The 17,397-nt window shown below is 46.2% G+C and overlaps 1 protein-coding gene across 3 annotated transcripts in view; it reads left to right on the top strand.

Annotated features, from left to right (window-relative positions):
• Positions 1–64: 64 nt before the first annotated feature.
• The window catches only part of MCM3AP (minichromosome maintenance complex component 3 associated protein), a 45,142-nt gene continuing 27,809 nt past the window's right edge, over positions 65–17,397 (top strand). The window contains exons 1-11 of one of the 3 annotated variants that reach the window (XM_080937897.1): positions 65–361; positions 873–2,197; positions 2,369–2,592; positions 5,255–5,333; positions 5,474–5,618; positions 7,468–7,658; positions 10,132–10,271; positions 11,693–11,890; positions 12,190–12,458; positions 13,820–13,982; positions 17,177–17,337. In XM_080937897.1, coding sequence (XP_080794023.1) covers positions 976–2,197; positions 2,369–2,592; positions 5,255–5,333; positions 5,474–5,618; positions 7,468–7,658; positions 10,132–10,271; positions 11,693–11,890; positions 12,190–12,458; positions 13,820–13,982; positions 17,177–17,337 — 2,792 coding nt within the window. In that variant the 5' untranslated portion in view covers positions 65–361; positions 873–975. Of the gene's footprint in view, positions 434–872; positions 2,198–2,368; positions 2,593–5,254; positions 5,334–5,473; positions 5,619–7,467; positions 7,659–10,131; positions 10,272–11,692; positions 11,891–12,189; positions 12,459–13,819; positions 13,983–17,176; positions 17,338–17,397 lie in introns of all 3 variants that reach the window. The other 2 variants (XM_080937898.1, XM_080937896.1) reach the window with 2 other exon arrangements.

Genomic DNA, 17,397 nt, shown 5'->3' with positions numbered 1-17,397 from the left:
CGGAAGCCGGATACAGAAGAGCGGAAGTTGGTCCTACGAATTTAATGTCCGTCGCACACATCTAAGAGCCCGCCCCAGCGGCCTTGGTGTTATGGTGGGGTGGTCCGGGTAGCGGTCGGGTGCAAACTGTGGGCAAGCACAAGCGCTCGCGACAGTGGTGATATCTGGCGGACCCGCTCCTTCCGCGGCCTCCGCTGTTCTCTGTGTTCTTGCCGAGTTGCTGAAGGCCTGGCTTCAACATCTTTGCTCGAAGGCATCTGTTAGCCTAGCGGCTGATTTCCTGAGTGTTGGCGAACATAGGAAAAAAGCTGTTCTGGACCAGGGCATCTCACGTTCGAATTACTGGGAGAAAAATGAGATGGTAGGAAAATCAAAGCAGTAACATTTTAACAGTATTACATCGTAGTTCTCTTGGAGATCGCAAGAATCTGGTGTAAGTGATGCCTTCCCGGCTTATTACTGAGATTTTTATTCCCGAGAACTTATTAATTGAATAAAATGATTTGCATTTTATTTTAATCTTAACGGATCAGGCTTCGCCTAAACCTGATGGAGCACACCTGTGATCCCAGCAGTAGTGAGCCTGAGGCAGGAGAAAGGAATTTAAGGTTGTGCTTGACTGTTTTAAGTTTGAGGCAAGCCTGGGCTAAGTGAGAGCTTGTCTTTAGAGGAAAGAAACAAGCAAAAGCAAAAATGTTAAACCTCCCTTACTCCATGATTTATTTCTCATACCCTGTGTCTAAAACCTGTGGGTTCTGAGAGTGGTCAGTGGCCCATTGTGCCCTTGCCTTTTAGATAATTGTCCTTAGAATATCTGTGGTTTAAGAGTTGCAGCAGAATATGCTATGATGTTCTAAACTTCTGTGTTTCAGGTTATCCTGAGGATGAAAGAGAGCTTCCCCAAGCAACAGACAGTTTAAGGAAGAGAGCTGGTTGTATAGAGACCATTTTTATTGCCTTCAAATTGGGTCGAAGATGAACCCGGTGAACCCCTTCAGTGGGCAGCAGCCCGGTGCCTTTGCAGTGTCTTCTAGCACCACGGGAACATATCAGACTAAGTCACCATTTCGATTTGGTCAGCCTTCCCTTTTTGGACAGAACAACACAGCCAGCAAGAGCCTGGGATTTTCACAGGTACCGAGCTTTGCAACACCTTCTGGAGGAAGTCATTCTTCCCCTTTGCCAGCATTTGGACTCACCCAAACTTCAAGTGGGGGACTTTTCTCTGGTCTCGAATCCACACCTTCCTTCGCAGCTACTTCTGGGCCTTCAAATTCCTCAGTGCCCGGAAATACGGCATTCAGCTTCAAGTCAGCCTCTACTGTTGGGGTTTTCCCGAGTGGCTCTACTTTTGGGCCAGAAACTGGAGAAGTATCAGGTTCTGGTTTTAGGAAGACGGAATTCAAATTTAAACCTTTGGAAACTGCAGTATTCAAACCAATACTGGGGGCTGAGTCAGAGCCAGAGAAAACCCAGAGCCAGATTGCTTCTGGATTTTTCACATTTTCCCACCCTGTTAGTAGCGGTACTAGTGGTATTGGAGGCCTGGCCCCTTTTTCTTTCTCGCAAACGACAAATAGTTCAGCAACTAGTTCAAACTTTATCTTTTCGAAACCAGTTACTAGTAATACATCTGCCTTTGCCCCTGCTTTGTCTAACCAAAATGTAGAAGAAGAGAAGAGGGGACCTAAGTCAGCATTTGGAAGCTCAAACAGTAGCTTCAACGCTTTCCCCATAGCATCACCTGGATCTCTGGGGGAGCCCTTCCCGGTCAACAAAACCAGCATCCGCCAAGGATGCGAGGAAGCCATCTCCCAGGTGGAGCCACTTCCTACCCTCATGAAGGGATTAAAGAGGAAAGAAGACCAGGATCGCTCCCCAAGGAGACACTGCCATGAGGCAGCAGAAGACCCGGACCCCCTGTCCAGGGGCGACCATCCCCCAGATAAACGGCCAGTTCGCCTGAATAGACCCCGGGGAGGCACTCTGTTTGGTCGGACGATACAGGAGGTCTTCAAAAGCAATAAAGAAGCAGGTCGTCTAAGCAGCAAAGAATCCAAAAAGGAGAGTGGCTTTGTGGAACCTGGGGAAAGTGACCATGTGGTCGTCCCAGGAGGAAGTCAGTCCACCCTGGTACCTTCCCGGCTTCCCGCTGCGAATAAAGAGGAAGAAACAGAAGGTAGAGATGAAAAAGAAGGTGTGTCCTCAAAGTGTGTGACCCAGGGTACCTTGCTGCCGAGCTCTTTCCTGTACGGTTCCTCGTGGTGGTCACTCAATTTACGTCCCGTGAACTTTGCTTTTTATGCTGTAGTGGCTCCTTTTGCTTGGAAGTGTATCTGGATTTACGTGTCTGCTTTCTGAATTCCAGATTCTCTCAGGAGAGCGTCTGTGCGCCACAGTAAAAGAAGCGAGAGTACAGACAGTCTGGGGGGCGTGTCTTCCTCAGAGCTCACAGCCATCCAGTGCAAGAACATCCCAGACTATCTCAACGACAGAGCCATCCTGGAGAAACACTTCAGCAAAATTGCCAAAGTGCAGCGGGTCTTCACCCGACGCAGCAAGAAGCTCGCCGTGATTCATTTTTTTGATCATGTGAGTACTCTCAACTTGCCTCCCGTGCCTCCAGATTTGAATTTTGTGCCCCCCCCCCCCCCCGAATTTCAGAGGATCAAACCCAGGGCTTTGAGCATGATATACAAGCACCTTGAAAAAAAAAACTTGATTATTTTTATTTTGTGTGTATCAGTGTTGTGCCTGTTCTAGGGTTAGAAGTATATGTGTAAACATTTGTGTGTATATGTGTGTGGGGGAGGGTATGGGTCATGTGAGAATCGGTCATAAAAGAGCAGAATGATCTTGGGGGGTGTGATAAAGAGGGTAATGGACATGTGACAGGAAACTGAAGGGAGCCTGGGGTGTAGGTAAATAGCCAGCAGGAGCACAGGGAAGGATGTGAGGGAAGGGAACCAATTAGAGTAAGGTATAATGATACATATGTACGTATGAAGTTCCATATGAAACCCATCCAGGCACGTTTGCTGAAATAGTTTTTTAAGAATCTCTGCTTCACTTGCAGTTGGGATGGCATTGTCTGTTTTCCTAACCTGGAAGTTTGCAGGTCTGAGGTCCCTGGAGCGTATGGTGCCCCAGGGGAGGACGGAGTGGAGCCTGTGGAGTCTGGATCCTCCGAAGGTCTGAGGGTTGTTGTAGACATAGTACTTTGTTTTCCCTTGAGAGACAGGGTTTCTCTGTGTGGCCCTGGTTGTCTGGAACTCAATCTGTAGACCCGACTGGCCTCAAACTGGAGATCTGTCCACCGCCCCTGCCCCCACCTCCTGAGTGCCGGGATTAAAGGCACGCACTGCCATCACCTGGCTTACATAGTACTTATTCAAGCTTTATTTTCTGCTTTTGCTTTTGTTTCACTTGACTAAGTTCCCAATGATTCTAAACATTCAAACAATACTAAGGGGAAAACAAGTCAGGATCCTATTCCCTAGAAAAAAATGTTAGGTTTTGTAGTATTGGCTGTATATCACCCTGCATAACTTTATATCTTTATTATTTTTCTAAGTATTCATACAGAAAATTACAGAACTTTAAAAGGAGAAAGCATGTTCTCATGACTATTTTTATATTAATTTATTTGTGTGTGTGTGTGTGTGTGTGTGTGTGTGTGTGTGTATGTGTGTGGTGTTGGGGCAGAGGCATATACCTGGAGGTCAGAGGACAGCTTTGTGGAGATCTCTCCTACTCTTTTGTGGGATCTAGGTATTAACCTTGGGTCAGGCACTTTACTCAGAGGCACGGTGCTGCCCCCACCTTGCTGGCTTTGCTCCTTTGCATCTGCGCATCTGCGAGGGTCTGTATGTTGCCCATGCTGTGTCCTGCTTCCGCCTCCCAGGGTCTGGAAGAGGAGCCATTGCCAGCCGCCTTTCATCTGATTCACTGTTTGCTCCGTTTAGGGATAGCGTCTTGCTGTGTTGCCCAGACTCCCTTTGAACTGCAGGGCCCTTGCCTCAGCCTGTGGAGTAGCTTAGGACTAGAGTCAGGTTGCATTGCATCCAAACAATTGTTGCTGTTTTCTGCAATGACTAGGAAGTCTGTGACTGTTTCCTTCTGTCTTGTTTACTTGCTTACTCAGCTTTCTCTTTTTTGGGGGGGGTGCGGTGAAGGTTGAGCTGTGGGCCTTGAACATGCTAGGCAAGTGCTCTCCCACCAAGCGGCATCCCAGTGCCCACGTTGGTGTTCTGAGAGTGGCATGGCTGCGTAGCTGATGGTCTATGGCTTGGCATGTTGCCCAGCTTAGTCTTGAAATTGGGGATTTTATTGTTTATTTCTTCATATTAGTTAAGATGAATGGCTTTTTGTTCATAACTATGTACATTAATTGCAGACACTTTTTGACCAGTTCTCTCACCTAAGCTGGTCTAGGCCTTTACATCATTTTGAGTAAGTCATTATCTCTGTATTAGTTGCCCATGTGTGTATCTGCATACTACATGTGTGCTTGGTGCCTGTGGAGGACAGTGTATTCACATACATAAAATAAACAAATCTTTAAAAAAAAGAAAAAGAAGACAGGGTCTCTCCATATATAGTCCTGGCTGTCTCGGAACTTCCTGTGTACTTGGAACTTTCCAGGCTGGCCTCACACTCACAGAGATCCACCTGCCTCTGCCTCTTGAGTGCTGGGATGAAAGGCATTGAGTCTCTACACTGTTGTGCATTTCTTACACCACACCTAGTCTTTTTTTTTTTTTTCTTTTTCTTTTTAAGTTTTGTGTATATGTGAGTATGCTTGAAGGGGAAGGGGAGTATGCTTGGAGCTAGAATTATAGGTGGTTAGGCATTTGGTAATGGTGTTGGGGACTCAATTTTGGTCCCCCAGAAGAGCAGAGCAGTAAGTACTCTTTAACTCTGTGCCATCTGTGCTCCAAGATTTATATATTCACTTTCATTCTGTGTGTCTGTGTGCACATGCTTGTGTACGTGTGTGCATGTAGGGGTAGGAGCATTCGTGTACTGTGGTGAGCGCATCTGGAGGTCAGAGAAGAACTTTTGGAAGTCCATTCTTTCTACTCTGTGGGTGCAGGAAACTGAACTCAGGTCTTGTGGCCTGGTGCCAGGTACCAGCTCAGATGCTTTGCTGGCCCTCCTTTTATTTTTGAGTGGCCTGTTCCATTTTCAGGACTTTGGTCTCTTTGTGGTCTCTCTGTGTCCTCAGACTTTGTGGTTGTGAACTATTTTTCAGGCAGATGCAGCCCTGGCTAGGAAGAAGGGGAAAGGTCTGCATAAGGACGTGGCTATCTTTTGGCACAAGAAGAAAACAAGTGAGTATTGCACTATTGTGTTCTCAGTCTGCTGCTCTGTGCAGGGTCTTTGACATGCACGTGCGGGTTCTTTCCCTAAAGCTAGCAGAGCGGTTTCTTGGCGTTTTACAAACCTTGTTCTGATGCTTGTGTGTCTTCAGGTCCCAGCAAGAAACCCTTTTCCCTGAAGGAGAAGAGCCTTGGTGATGGTGAAGCCAGCCAAGGCATAGAGGACTCTCCCTTTCAGCACTCTCCTCTCAGCAAGCCCATTGTGAGGCCTGCAGCCGGCAGCCTCCTGAACAAAAGGTGGGACTCATCTTCCTGGTAACTTCATGGAGAAGAAAAGCAGGAAAGAACTCTGATGGCCTGCTATGGGGCAGGCCCATGAAGAGCTGCTTCTGAATTCCCTCCCTCACAGTGGGTGGGTCTTGGACAGCTCCTTTGTGCATGTCCCAGCTTTAGGGATGATTGCTTTATTCTGAAGGTCCCCAGGTCCTAGGTCTCTGAAAAAAACTCTCTTTGGTGTGGGACTACCTTCAGATTTGTTTTTCTTTTAGAGAAATCCTTATCACAAAGCTGCAATTTCTGCTTTATTGATTTAAAAACAATGTAGTTGGGTGCACCTTTAATCCCAACAGAGGCAGGCAGATCTCTGAGTTCCAGACCAGCTTGGTTTACAGAGTGGAGACCTGGACAGCTAGGACTACACAGAGAAACCCTGTCTCAAAAAGCATTTCTCTCTTGTGTGCATGAGTGTGTGTTTGCACATGTGTGTGTATATACACCACTTGGCACCGCAGAGACTCTGTCTGTCAAGGGCTGCTTACTCCTCGGGGAGGATGGAGTGTGGTGTCCTGTGTGAGTTCCTCTCTTCCACATGCATCCCCTCACCTGTCTCAGTTCCACACTGCTGGCTTGTAAATGTGCACATGGTAACTTTCCCTTTTATATGTTCAGCTGAACCTGGTTGTGGTTGGGGCACTTGGGAGGTTGAATTAGGAGGATCAGAAGTTGATGACCAGCCTGGGCTACATGAGATACTGTTTCAAAACCAAACCAAATAAACCAACTGGCTATAAAAACCTTACATCCCTACTAATCAGTTCTGGTGGTTTCTGTGGGATTTAGGGAGCCCCAGGTTATCTGTAAAGCAGACGTCCCTGTCCCTGCTGTTTGGGCACATGGTACAAGGTGGATGCTCCTCAGTCAGCGTAGCCTTTTTGTTTGTCCAGAGAACTCTTTCCCAGAAGCACAACACGGGCCTGTGACAGCTCTCTTCACCCTTTTTGCCTATGGCCAGTACCCTGTTTTTCTCGCTTTCTGTTTTGTCCTTCACAGCTCAGCTGCTGGCCTGCCTTTGCTCATTCCTTATCTGCCTTTCTTTTTGTCATGTGTTTGAAGTTGGCCTGCATGTGTGTTCATTTACAGTGTGCATGCCTGGCACCTGCATAGAGCATCAAATTCCACAGTTTCAAAGCTGCTGTCTGGAACTTGATGCTTTATGAGCACGAGGAACTGAGCCCATTTACAGCTACTTAGTTCTTAGCAGTACCTTGGCCAGAGTCACCCTGCCTCACACCGGCCTTTTGTAACCAGAATAAACTGCATTAGTTAACTGTGGACAGGCTCACAGAGCAGACTGGCTCAGAGCCATTTCTCAGAGCATGAGGCTGTGCTGTCATCTAAAAGACAGCATCTGAAGCAGCAAGATAAAAGCCTTCTCATTTCCCCACATGAAGAAGTACTTGATCTACCAAATTCTGCATCACCTGTGTACTTAAAACTATATTATCTTCAAAATAGCTCTCTGTGTCAGCCTTCTGAGTTATTGGAGCAACATCTCGTTTAGGCTTTGTTCTTTATGTTTTTGTTGGTTTTGTTTGTTTGTTTGTTTTATTTGGGGAGAGGGAACTTGAGACAGGGTCTTACTATACATCTCTAATTGTCCTAAAATTCATTATGTAGACCAGGCTGGCACCAAACTCCTAGAAATCCACCTGTTTCTGTCTCACTGGTGCTGGGATTAATTAAGTCAGGTGTCACAACACCTGGCTGGCTTCTTTGGTCTTAATGCTGTATTTTCATTTCAATATGTCTTGAAAGGTTAACAAGTGGAAGGGATACAAAGGCTCGAAATGTGTTCTTTTCTCCATAGCTCTCCAGTGAAGAAGCCGAGTCTTCTGAAGATCCACCAGTTTGAGGCAGATCCTTTTGACTCTGGATCTGAGGGCTCCGAGGGCCTTGGTTCTTGCCTGTCATCTCTTAGCACCCTGATAGGGACTGTGGCTGACACATCTGAGGAGAAGTACCGCCTTCTGGACCAGAGAGACCGAATCATGCGTCAAGGTATGAGGCACAGAGACAGAAGTTCTAGATTCCCTGGCAGGGTTGTGTCGAGGCGGTTTCTGGGGACCACAGGGTCTCTACCACCACTGAGTCTTGGGATTTCTGATCCACTGTGCCTGGTATTACTGTGCCTTGGTGAACTGTGTACTAATGTGTGATATGTTTACATGAATATGGGAGGATGTAGGGGAATTACACTGATTATTGGTAGAGAGAAACAGGTGTCTGAAAGGCAGAAACAAGAGGGGATGCTTCATTTCTGACATTGTTCCCTTCAGAATGTTAAACTGTGAATGCATTACTCTCAAAGAATGTTAAAATAGCATTACAAATGCAGAGTTCATATGAAAATCCATGGGCTCTTTGCAATTTTTTAAAAAGATTTATTTATTAAATATAAGTATACTGTAGCTGTCTTCAGACACTCCAGTAGAGGGCATCCGATCCCATTACAGATGGTTGTGAGCCACTATGTGGTTTCTGGGAATTGAACTCAGGACCTCTGGAAGAGCAGTCAGTGCTCTTTACTGCTGAACCGTCTACCCAACCTTCTTTGCAGTTTTTAAAAGTTTATTTTGATTTCACTTAGCTGTGAGCCACCATATGTGTGCTGGGAATTGAACATGAGGCTTTGGAGGAGCCGCTTGTATGCTTAACCTCTAAGCCACCACTTCAGATCCTACAATTTGTTCTTAATTTTTAACTGCATGAAATTTCTTCACAGCTACTGAGCCTGTGTTAGCTTTGAACTTATAATTCTCCTCTCTCAACCTCTGGTATTATACATATCTGTCACACCTGGCAGGATTTATAGATTTGGTGATTTATTTGTTTCCAATAAATTTATTGTCTTAGGGTTTCTGTTGCTGCCATGAAACACTATGACCAAAAAACACTTTGGGGAGGAAAGGGTTTGTTTGGTTTACATTACCAGATCAGAGTCCATCATTGAAGAAGTCAGGGCAGGAACTCACACAGGGCAGGATCCTGGTGGCAGGAGCTGATGTAGAGGCCATGTAGAAATGGCACTTACTGAATTACTTCCAATGGCTTGCTTATTCTGCTTGTAGAACCCAGGACCACCAGCCTAGGATGGCCTCCCACAGTGTGCTGGGCCCTTCCATATCAGCCATGAATCAGATGCACTAAGTGGAGGGCCTACAGCTGGATCTTATGGAGGCGTTTTATTTATTGAGTTTCCCTCCACTCAGATGACTTCAGTTTGTGTCCAGTTGACATAAGAATATCCAGTGTACTTACCACAGGAAAACCTGGCTCATTGACACCAGTATGATCCCAGAACCTGGCACAGTTGTAGCCTAGTGCTCTAGAAGTGGGAGCAGGACAGTCTGCTGTGCCCAGTGAGTTCCAAGATAGCCTGAGCTAAGTGGTGCTGCCGTGTTCAAAACCAAAACCTTCCAATAAGCTTATACTGAGGATTAAAGTTTCTAAAAGTATAACTAAAGCATCTATGTGCTGTTTTGAAGTTTCACTTATGACCTTTCATTCTGTGAGTAAAAATAATGGTCTACTCCTGAGGTAACTGGTTCTCTCAGTCATGGTGCACTTACCCAGATACCGAATTCTGAATGCTGAGACAGGATCCCAGGATACTAGGATATTTTGATGCTTCCCTACCCCCAGGGTTTCTCTGGGAAGCCCTGGCTGTTGTAGAACTGGCTCTGTCAACCAGGCTGGCCTTGAATTCACAGAGATCTGCCTACATCTGCCTCCCGATTGTTGGGATTAAAGATGTGTGCTCCTACTGTGCAGCCTGTAGATAGATGTCTTAGTTGGTGAAATGCCTGTGTTGTTCTTTGTAAGCCACTGAGGGCCTGCGAATGAGGGACAGGCAGAGCAGAGTCTGTAAGTCAAAGGGATATGTGTGTGAGTGTTCTCACTACAGTTACGTCCTGTGCCACTTGTATGCCTGACGCCTAAGGCCAGATCCCGTTGGACTGGAGCCACATGCGCTTGTGAGCTGCCATGTGGGTGCTGGGAATTAAACCCAGGGCCTCTAGACCTGCTGATGTGCGTACTCGCTGAGTTAATTTCTCCAGTTCCTGTCTTCCATCTTAAGTCTGTAGTCAGTGTCTTTGATTATTGGAGAGGGGTGTAGCCTTAGCTAGGGGCTTTTGTGCTACAAAATACCCATTGCCTGGTAGGATGGGCTATGAGGCCTGTCTCAGGTCCACACTAATGTCTAAGAAACATCTCTTTTGTGTATGACTGTTCAGGGGGTAGTGCACAGATGAGACAGGATCTCAATGTTCTAGACTAGCCTCAACTCATCATGTGGCCCAGGCTGGCACAAATTTAGAATTCCCTTGCCTCAGCCTCCTGAGTGCTGGGGTTGTAGCAGGGTTTTTTTTGTTTGTTTGTTTCTTTGTTTGTTTGTTTGTTTTATGAAAGTATACTTTGTGAGTCCTTAGTACTCCAGTGGTACATGCACCCTTACCTTGGTGTCGTTCAGCTCGGGTGAAGAGGACGGACCTGGAAAAAGCAAGGGCGTTTGTTGGGACGTGCCCTGACATGTGTCCAGAGAAGGAGCGCTACTTACGGGAGACCCGGAGCCAGCTGAGCGTGTTTGAAGTTGTCCCAGGGACCGACCAGGTAGAACTCTGTGTGTCATAATGACCTCTGCTTTTTTATTCTGTTAAAAATGTATTTATTGCATGTGCATGTATGCCACAGTGTATGTAAGGATGCAAGGGTTGCCGCTTTCCTTCCACTGTGTCGTCAGGCCGGTGTCAAGTGCCCTCACTTAACACTGAGCTCTCTTGCTGGGCCCCTATTGTTTTGTTGTGTCTGGTTTTGGATTTTTGACACAGGGTCCCTCTCTATAGCCCTGGCTGGCCTAGAACTCACTCTGAGCAGGCTGGCCTCACACTCAGAGGTCTGCTTCTGACTGCTGGGACTAAAGGTGTGACACCACCACCCTGCACTGTTTTTGTTTTTAATTTTGGTTTTGTTTTCTAGATCCTAACTACTGTGTGTGAAAGGGGATCGCCTCCCCTGCGCTTAAGCTAGTGCATGTTCTAAGTTGTTTGCCAAGAATTTGCACCAGTCTGCATTCTTGTGCCCTTCACTTTTGCTCAACCCTGGGTCCCCAGCCCAGCAACATGTGTCACCATAGACTCAGGGCTTCTGATCCACAGAGCAGCGAGCAGATAACCAGGGTCCACATCTCTATAACTACACACAACTGTCATCTTCTGTGTCCGTGTATCTGCGGCTTTCTTCCACAAGTGGAAGGTGGAGCTACAGCCCCTTGGGAAGTTTGCACCTGCTCCATCAGGCCTTGGCCCACAGGACCCTGCCCTAACCCTTTCTGGTCTTCACTCCCATCTCTAGCTGAGATCTTTCCTTGGTGCTTGAAGCCCGTTCACCTGTTACAGCTGTGCTTTGGGGCGGGCTGCTGTGTCTTCACGTATATTCCTGTTCCTGTGATGCTCTCTCGACGCTTTGTTGTATTTGTCTGGCTCAAGTTTCTTAGCTTTTATTGTCCTTGAAATGTCTCACATTTAATGGAACATATTCATTTAAAAATTACATTCTCAAGCATTGATCTCATGTGGATGTGTGCCTTAGGATTTTACTGCTGTGAACAGACACCATGACCAAGGTAGTTCTTATAAGGGACAACATTTAATTGGGGCTGGCTTAGAGTTTCAGAGGTTCAGTCCATTATCACCATGGCAGGAAGCATGGCAGCGTCCAGGCAGGCGTGGTGGTAGAAGAGAGGAGAGTTCTTCATCTTGAGAGTTCTGTCTCGATCAGAGGCAGCCTGAGACTCCCTCTGTAGTCAGCTATGAGGCTCTCTTACATCCTGGGCATAAGAGACCTCAAAGCCCATCTACACAGTTACACACTCCTCCAACAAGGGCACGCCTCCGCCAATAAGGCCATACTTCCTCCTACCATTCAGACCTGTGGCCAAGCATTCAAACCACCACAATGTGTATGTGATTTCCTCCTGCACTTAAGGTCCAGAAAACTGCCATGACGTAGTTTGTCCCTATTTCTTGCCCCAGGTGGACCATGCAGCCGCCGTGAAGGAATACAGCCGGTCTTCTGCAGATCAGGAGGAGCCCCTGCCACATGAGCTGAGGCCCTCAGCGGTTCTCAGCAGGACCATGGACTACCTGGTGACCCAGATCATGGATCAAAAGGAAGGCAGCCTTCGGGACTGGTATGACTTCGTGTGGAACCGCACACGGGGTATACGGAAGGTATCTGCTTCCCCCAGTCAGATGACTAGGAAATGTCGTGTATATTCATGAAGTGAACATCTAACTTGTGTCTTATGCAGATATTTTTATCTGAAACAAAAAATATAATTTTATTTGAGCCATTATAAAACTGTATTTGGTTGTTTCATTGGGTTAGTTTCAAGTTGAAGTGTAATTGAACTCATAAGCATAATTTTTTTCTCAAAGTTGACACTTCATGGATCTTGTGTGTTTGTGGCTTCTGTGTAAGTGGTCAGTGCGTGTATGAGTGTGTAATCCTCCCCTCTAATCTTACACAGGACATCACTCAGCAGCACCTCTGTGATCCCCTGACGGTGTCTCTGATCGAGAAGTGTACCCGGTTTCACATCCATTGCACCCATTTCATGTGTGAGGAGCCTATGTCCTCCTTTGATGCCAAGATCAACAATGAGAATATGACCAAGTGTCTGCAGAGCCTGAAGGAGATGTACCAGGACCTGAGGAACAAGGGTGTTTTTTGTGCCAGCGAAGCCGAGTTCCAGGGCTACAATGTCCTGCTCAATCTTAACAAAGGAGACATTTTGAGGTATGTTTGTAGATTCAGAAATTGAGCTTTGTCTGATGTATAGACATTCCATAGTGCAGTTGGCAAACTGAGTCAGGAGTAAACATTGGGAGCAAGTCCTGAGACCAGTATGCAGTGTGCAGTCCCTTCTTGTTCATTCCTGAGAGCAGTCCTCTCTGATGCAGGTGGAAACTAGGGACATAAGCTGGGACATCCTGTTAGAGTTGTTAGCAGTTCAGCTTTCAGAAGGTTTTGTCAGTGGCATATACGAGAAGAGTTAACTGGAATCAGAGGAATGAATGAGTTTGGAATGCTGGGTTGACATTTCGGTAGACCTTCAGTTGGAAGTACAGGGAAACTAGCATGGAGAGCCGTGCGGGAAGATGCCAGACATTCTTTGGTCCCTGTGTGTGTGTGTGTGTGTGTGTGTGTGTGTGTGTGTGTGTGTGTGTATGTGTGCGCGCACACCGAGCGCACATGTAATGCACACAAGGTACACTTTCTCTTAGGCTGTTTTGCTAAACAGCTGTCAAGCAATTTGTATTACTTTGAAATAATTTTTGATGACTGATGGCTAAATTATTTCTTAAACTTGTTTATCATCCTTTTAATTTGTTATTTATGTATTTATTTATTTTCATTTTTTGAGACAGAGTTTCTCAAAAAAGCCCTGGCTGTCTTTGAAGTCATTCTATGGCTCAGGCTAGCCTGAAACTCAGAGATCCACCTGCCTCCACTTCCGGAGTGCTGGGAGTATAGGCACATGGCATCATGCCCAGCTGTTTACCGTCTTTTTAAGAGTTTTATTTAGCATTATATTTAATTGTGTATAGTATGTGTCTGTGGGCATGTGCACATGGGTCCTGTCAAGGCTGGAAGAGCGTGTTGAATGTCCTGGAGCTGAAGTTGCAGGCTGCTGTGAGCCACCTGACACCAGTGCTGGGAACCTAATTTGGGTCCTTTGCAAGAGAAGCAAGTGCTTTTAACCTTTGAGCCATTCTTCCAGCCCCACTTTTTTTTTTTTTTTTTTTTAAGAAACACTTTTAAAACCACACATGTAATTCTATTAGAAGCTCAAAGCCATCTCTGTCTACATGGTGAACTTAAATCTCACCTAGGATACAGAAGATTCTCAAGTGGATGGATGGATGGGTCAATGAATGGATGATGGATGGGTGATGGATGGATGATGGATGGATGGGTGGGTGGGTGGATAGATGATGGAGACCACAGTGTACCAGCTGAGTGTGAGAATGGCAGCTCTGCTCATAGGACTTGGACTGCAGTGTTACCATCCAGACTTGCTGTCACAGTATTGCTGAAACCTAGTTACTTGTCAGATTCAGATCAACATCCTGAGCCTTTGCCTTCCTAACCTACAGAGAAGTGCAGCAGTTCCACCCTGATGTTAGGAACTCTCCAGAGGTGAACTTCGCTGTCCAGGCTTTTGCTGCATTGAACAGCAATAACTTTGTGAGATTTTTCAAACTGGTCCAGTCAGCTTCTTACCTGAATGCGTGCCTGTTACACTGTTACTTCAATCAGGTGAGTAGAGCAGCCACTAACAGTAGGAACAGGAGCAGTAGCTGTTGTAAGGCTGAAAGTGCTTCTCTGTCCTGCGCCCTTCAGGTGGGCAGCTAGCTGTCACCTCGGGGCCCATCACAGCCCAGCAAGGTGTTTCTGCTGGAGAGAACAGTAACAGAAAGACCTGGGAGGGGGGAACAGTTTTGAGAGTGAGGCTGCTGCTGCTGAATTCATTTCTCTCAGTACCTGAGTTGTGCTTTTCCACTCTGCCCTGCCTGGGCTTGGGACTGCAGAGGCCTGCAGAAGACGGCTTACTCCTCTAGTTTCTGAGAAATGCCCAGCAGCAGCGCTCTTCCTTCCTGTGGACGTGCTGCCTCAGTGCTGCAGGCTGCGGTCCAGCCTCTGCTAGCAGGAGAGGCCTGTCTGGAAGTAAAGCCTGTGGTTCTGCACTCCCAGGGTCCTTCTCTTTGATCACATCACGTCCTATAAACACTGAATATTAGCACAGTCATATTCTAGGCAAAGAATTCATTTTCAAAAGCTGTATTTAATTTTTTAAACTATTTTTTGAGATTTTAGCATAGTTATGTCATTTCTCCCCTTCCTTTCTTCCCTATAAACTCTCCCATGTTCCAGTCGTTACTCTTTCAGATTCATGGCTTCTTTCTTCACTCATTGGTGTATATGTGTCTGTGTGTTTATATATTTGTGCATCTGTCTGTCTACACACACACACACACACACACACACACACATGCACATATCTAAATATAAGGACACCACACTCAGTATGGATAATGTACTTGTATATACATTTTTGGGGCTGACCATTTGCCATGCTCTTTCCCGGGGAAGACCTTTTTTTTTTTTAATTGAACAATTTTATTTTAAAAAAACAAAGATAAATGTACAGATTTTAAAAAGCATTTTTGCATAACAGTATATGAATACATTTTTGTCAGTACTTGATTTTTTTAAAGGTTTGATAGTACGCCTTAAAATCTTACTAGTTACAATGAGCATAAAGTACCTGTAAAACAAGATGTAACCTGGAAATAGTCAAAGTTTTCTTGGTGTGTAAAGATTAAGCATAATGATTTTTCATTTTTTGGGGGGGACCTGTAGTTGCCTGTCGTTCTTTGTGTGGGTTGAGGCCTCCTGGGCTTTCCCCGTCCATATTAGCATATCTGTTGTCCTTGTTGAGCTTGTGTTTAAACAGTGCTGCTGAGTCTTTTTGAATGTAGTTTCTGATTTCTGACACAGTCTTATGACGAACCTCCCTGTCCTCTGGCTTTTACAGCCTTTCTTCCCCGTCTCCCACAATGATCTCTGAGTCTTAGGTGTGGGAGTGGGATTGTAGTTATACCCCGTGACATTGCGTCCAACAGCTCTCCACTTTGGTTGGTTGTGGTTTTTTCTAGGGTCCTTTCTATCTGTTGCTAAGAGAAGTTTCCCTGACGAGGGGTGAGGACTACTCAGGACGGATATTTTGTAAGTGGCAGTTACAGGAAGATCCGTGACTTCCCCAGCTGGGGATAGGTGTTAGGTTTCCTGTACCAGGAGTGGTTGCCCTCTCTCTGAGCAGGCCTTAAGTCTAGCTGGAGAGAGCTGTTGGTTACTATTAGGCTGTGTGTGTCACCAGCACACTGGAAATGAGCAGGTGGCCGCCAGGGAGCTGCATCTACCTCTGCATGTTATTACACATTATGTGTCCTCTTCTTACAAACTTGGAGATGGCAGCATGAAGCCAGGGGCGGTCCCTCACTCTCCAGCAGCAGGCCTGCCTGTCACAGCCCCAGCCCTCCAAGTTCCTGCTTACCTGGGGGTCACGTCTGTTTCCTGTCTCTCAAGTCTCTTCTTGGCATAATCCAGAGAATCTTAAATCAAGCCAAAGTCAGTTGTCTTTCCACTGCCCAGATGTTTTCAATCCAGATGACATCTGGTGTTGTTTTGTACATTGTGGCTAGCTTTCCCCAAACTTCTGTCTTCTGTACTGCTGCCTTCTCAGGTTGACCACTGAAGCAATGTTAGTCATGAACTTCCCAGTCCAGAGCAGTACTGTGTTGTGATGGTGGTAGTCCTTGAGCAGCCAAGGAGACAGAGAATAGTGACTACTTTTTAAATTAGTAGCATTACTATATAATATTGCCTACTGTAGGTAACTTCAAAAAAGTAAAAGCTGGGCTTTTTTAAAAAGTGAATTTTATATATGCATATTTAAAGATTATTTTATGTATATGAGAACACTGTAGCTGTCTTCAGACACACCAGAAAAGAACATCGGATCCCATTACAGATGGTCGTGAGCCACCACCATGTGGTTGCTGGGATTTGAACTCAGGACCTCTGGAAGAATAGTCAGTGCTCTTAACCGTTGAGCCATTTCTCCAGCGCATACCTGCATTTGTTTTAAAGAAAACCTTTGCACAGGCAGCGGCCTCCCTGGTTCTGAATCTTAGGCCCCTTCTTGCTCTTTCAGCCCAGCTCCGCCCGCCACAGTGCCTTCCCGTTTCCTCCCTCAGCAGAGCTCACCCTGGTCCCTCCCAGTACCCGTGTTCCCTCAGACTGCCTTTCTTCCTTGGCGTGCATAATTTCTATTAAATGTTCTTGACGTGTTTTCCATCTTTGCTCTGCTCTCCAGTGTGCCAGGAGTGTGAAATGGACACTTTTGGCTGCACTGTACTCTGAGCATTAAGAATACACAGGCACATATGCTCTCTTGAGGAGTGTTGTTGGCAATTCATGAACAGTGGGAGAAGACAGACAGCACAGGCACCCAGAGACCCCAGAACCTAAACAGACTTCTGTGTGGATTTTCATGTTTTTCTTTGGTTGTCTTTCTATGTATTTGTTATACTGCTATGAATCCATTTTGCTTTCATACTTAATTTAATGTCGTGCATTTTCTCCCACATTCCATAGATTCCCATAGTTTCATTCCCTCAGCTACTTTTGGTCCAGGGGATGCTGCATACTTCGTTTCCTTGCCCTTTCCTTGGTGGATACACTCTAGTTTTCCTTATAAGTAAAACTTCCCATACCACCTTTTTCTTTGGGACCGTTTTCACAGTGTTCCTTCCTGAGTATCTGGGTGTCCGTAAGCCCAGGCTCCCAGTTGGCTGATTGATTGCACAGGAAGTGAGCTGTAGCAGGGGCTCATGCCCTTGTGGCCGTCCAAGTGTTCTCTGAGCTTGCATCAACATGGTCTCTTTCAGATCCGTAAGGATGCTCTCCGGGCGCTCAATGTCGCATACACTGTAAGCACACAGCGGTCCACTGTCTTCCCCCTGGATGGTGTGGTCCGCATGCTGTTGTTCAGAGATGGCGAAGAGGCGACCAACTTCCTTAATTACCATGGCCTCACTGTGGCTGATGGGTAAGAGCTGAGGCTGCACTGTGGCCTTCCCTCTTCCCTGCCCCTCCTCCCTTTCCTTTT

The sequence above is a fragment of the Micromys minutus genome (genome assembly GCF_963924665.1).
Source record: "Micromys minutus genome assembly, chromosome: 25".
NCBI classification, from domain to species: domain Eukaryota; kingdom Metazoa; phylum Chordata; class Mammalia; order Rodentia; family Muridae; genus Micromys; species Micromys minutus.
This window is presented reverse-complemented; position numbering and strand designations above follow the sequence as displayed.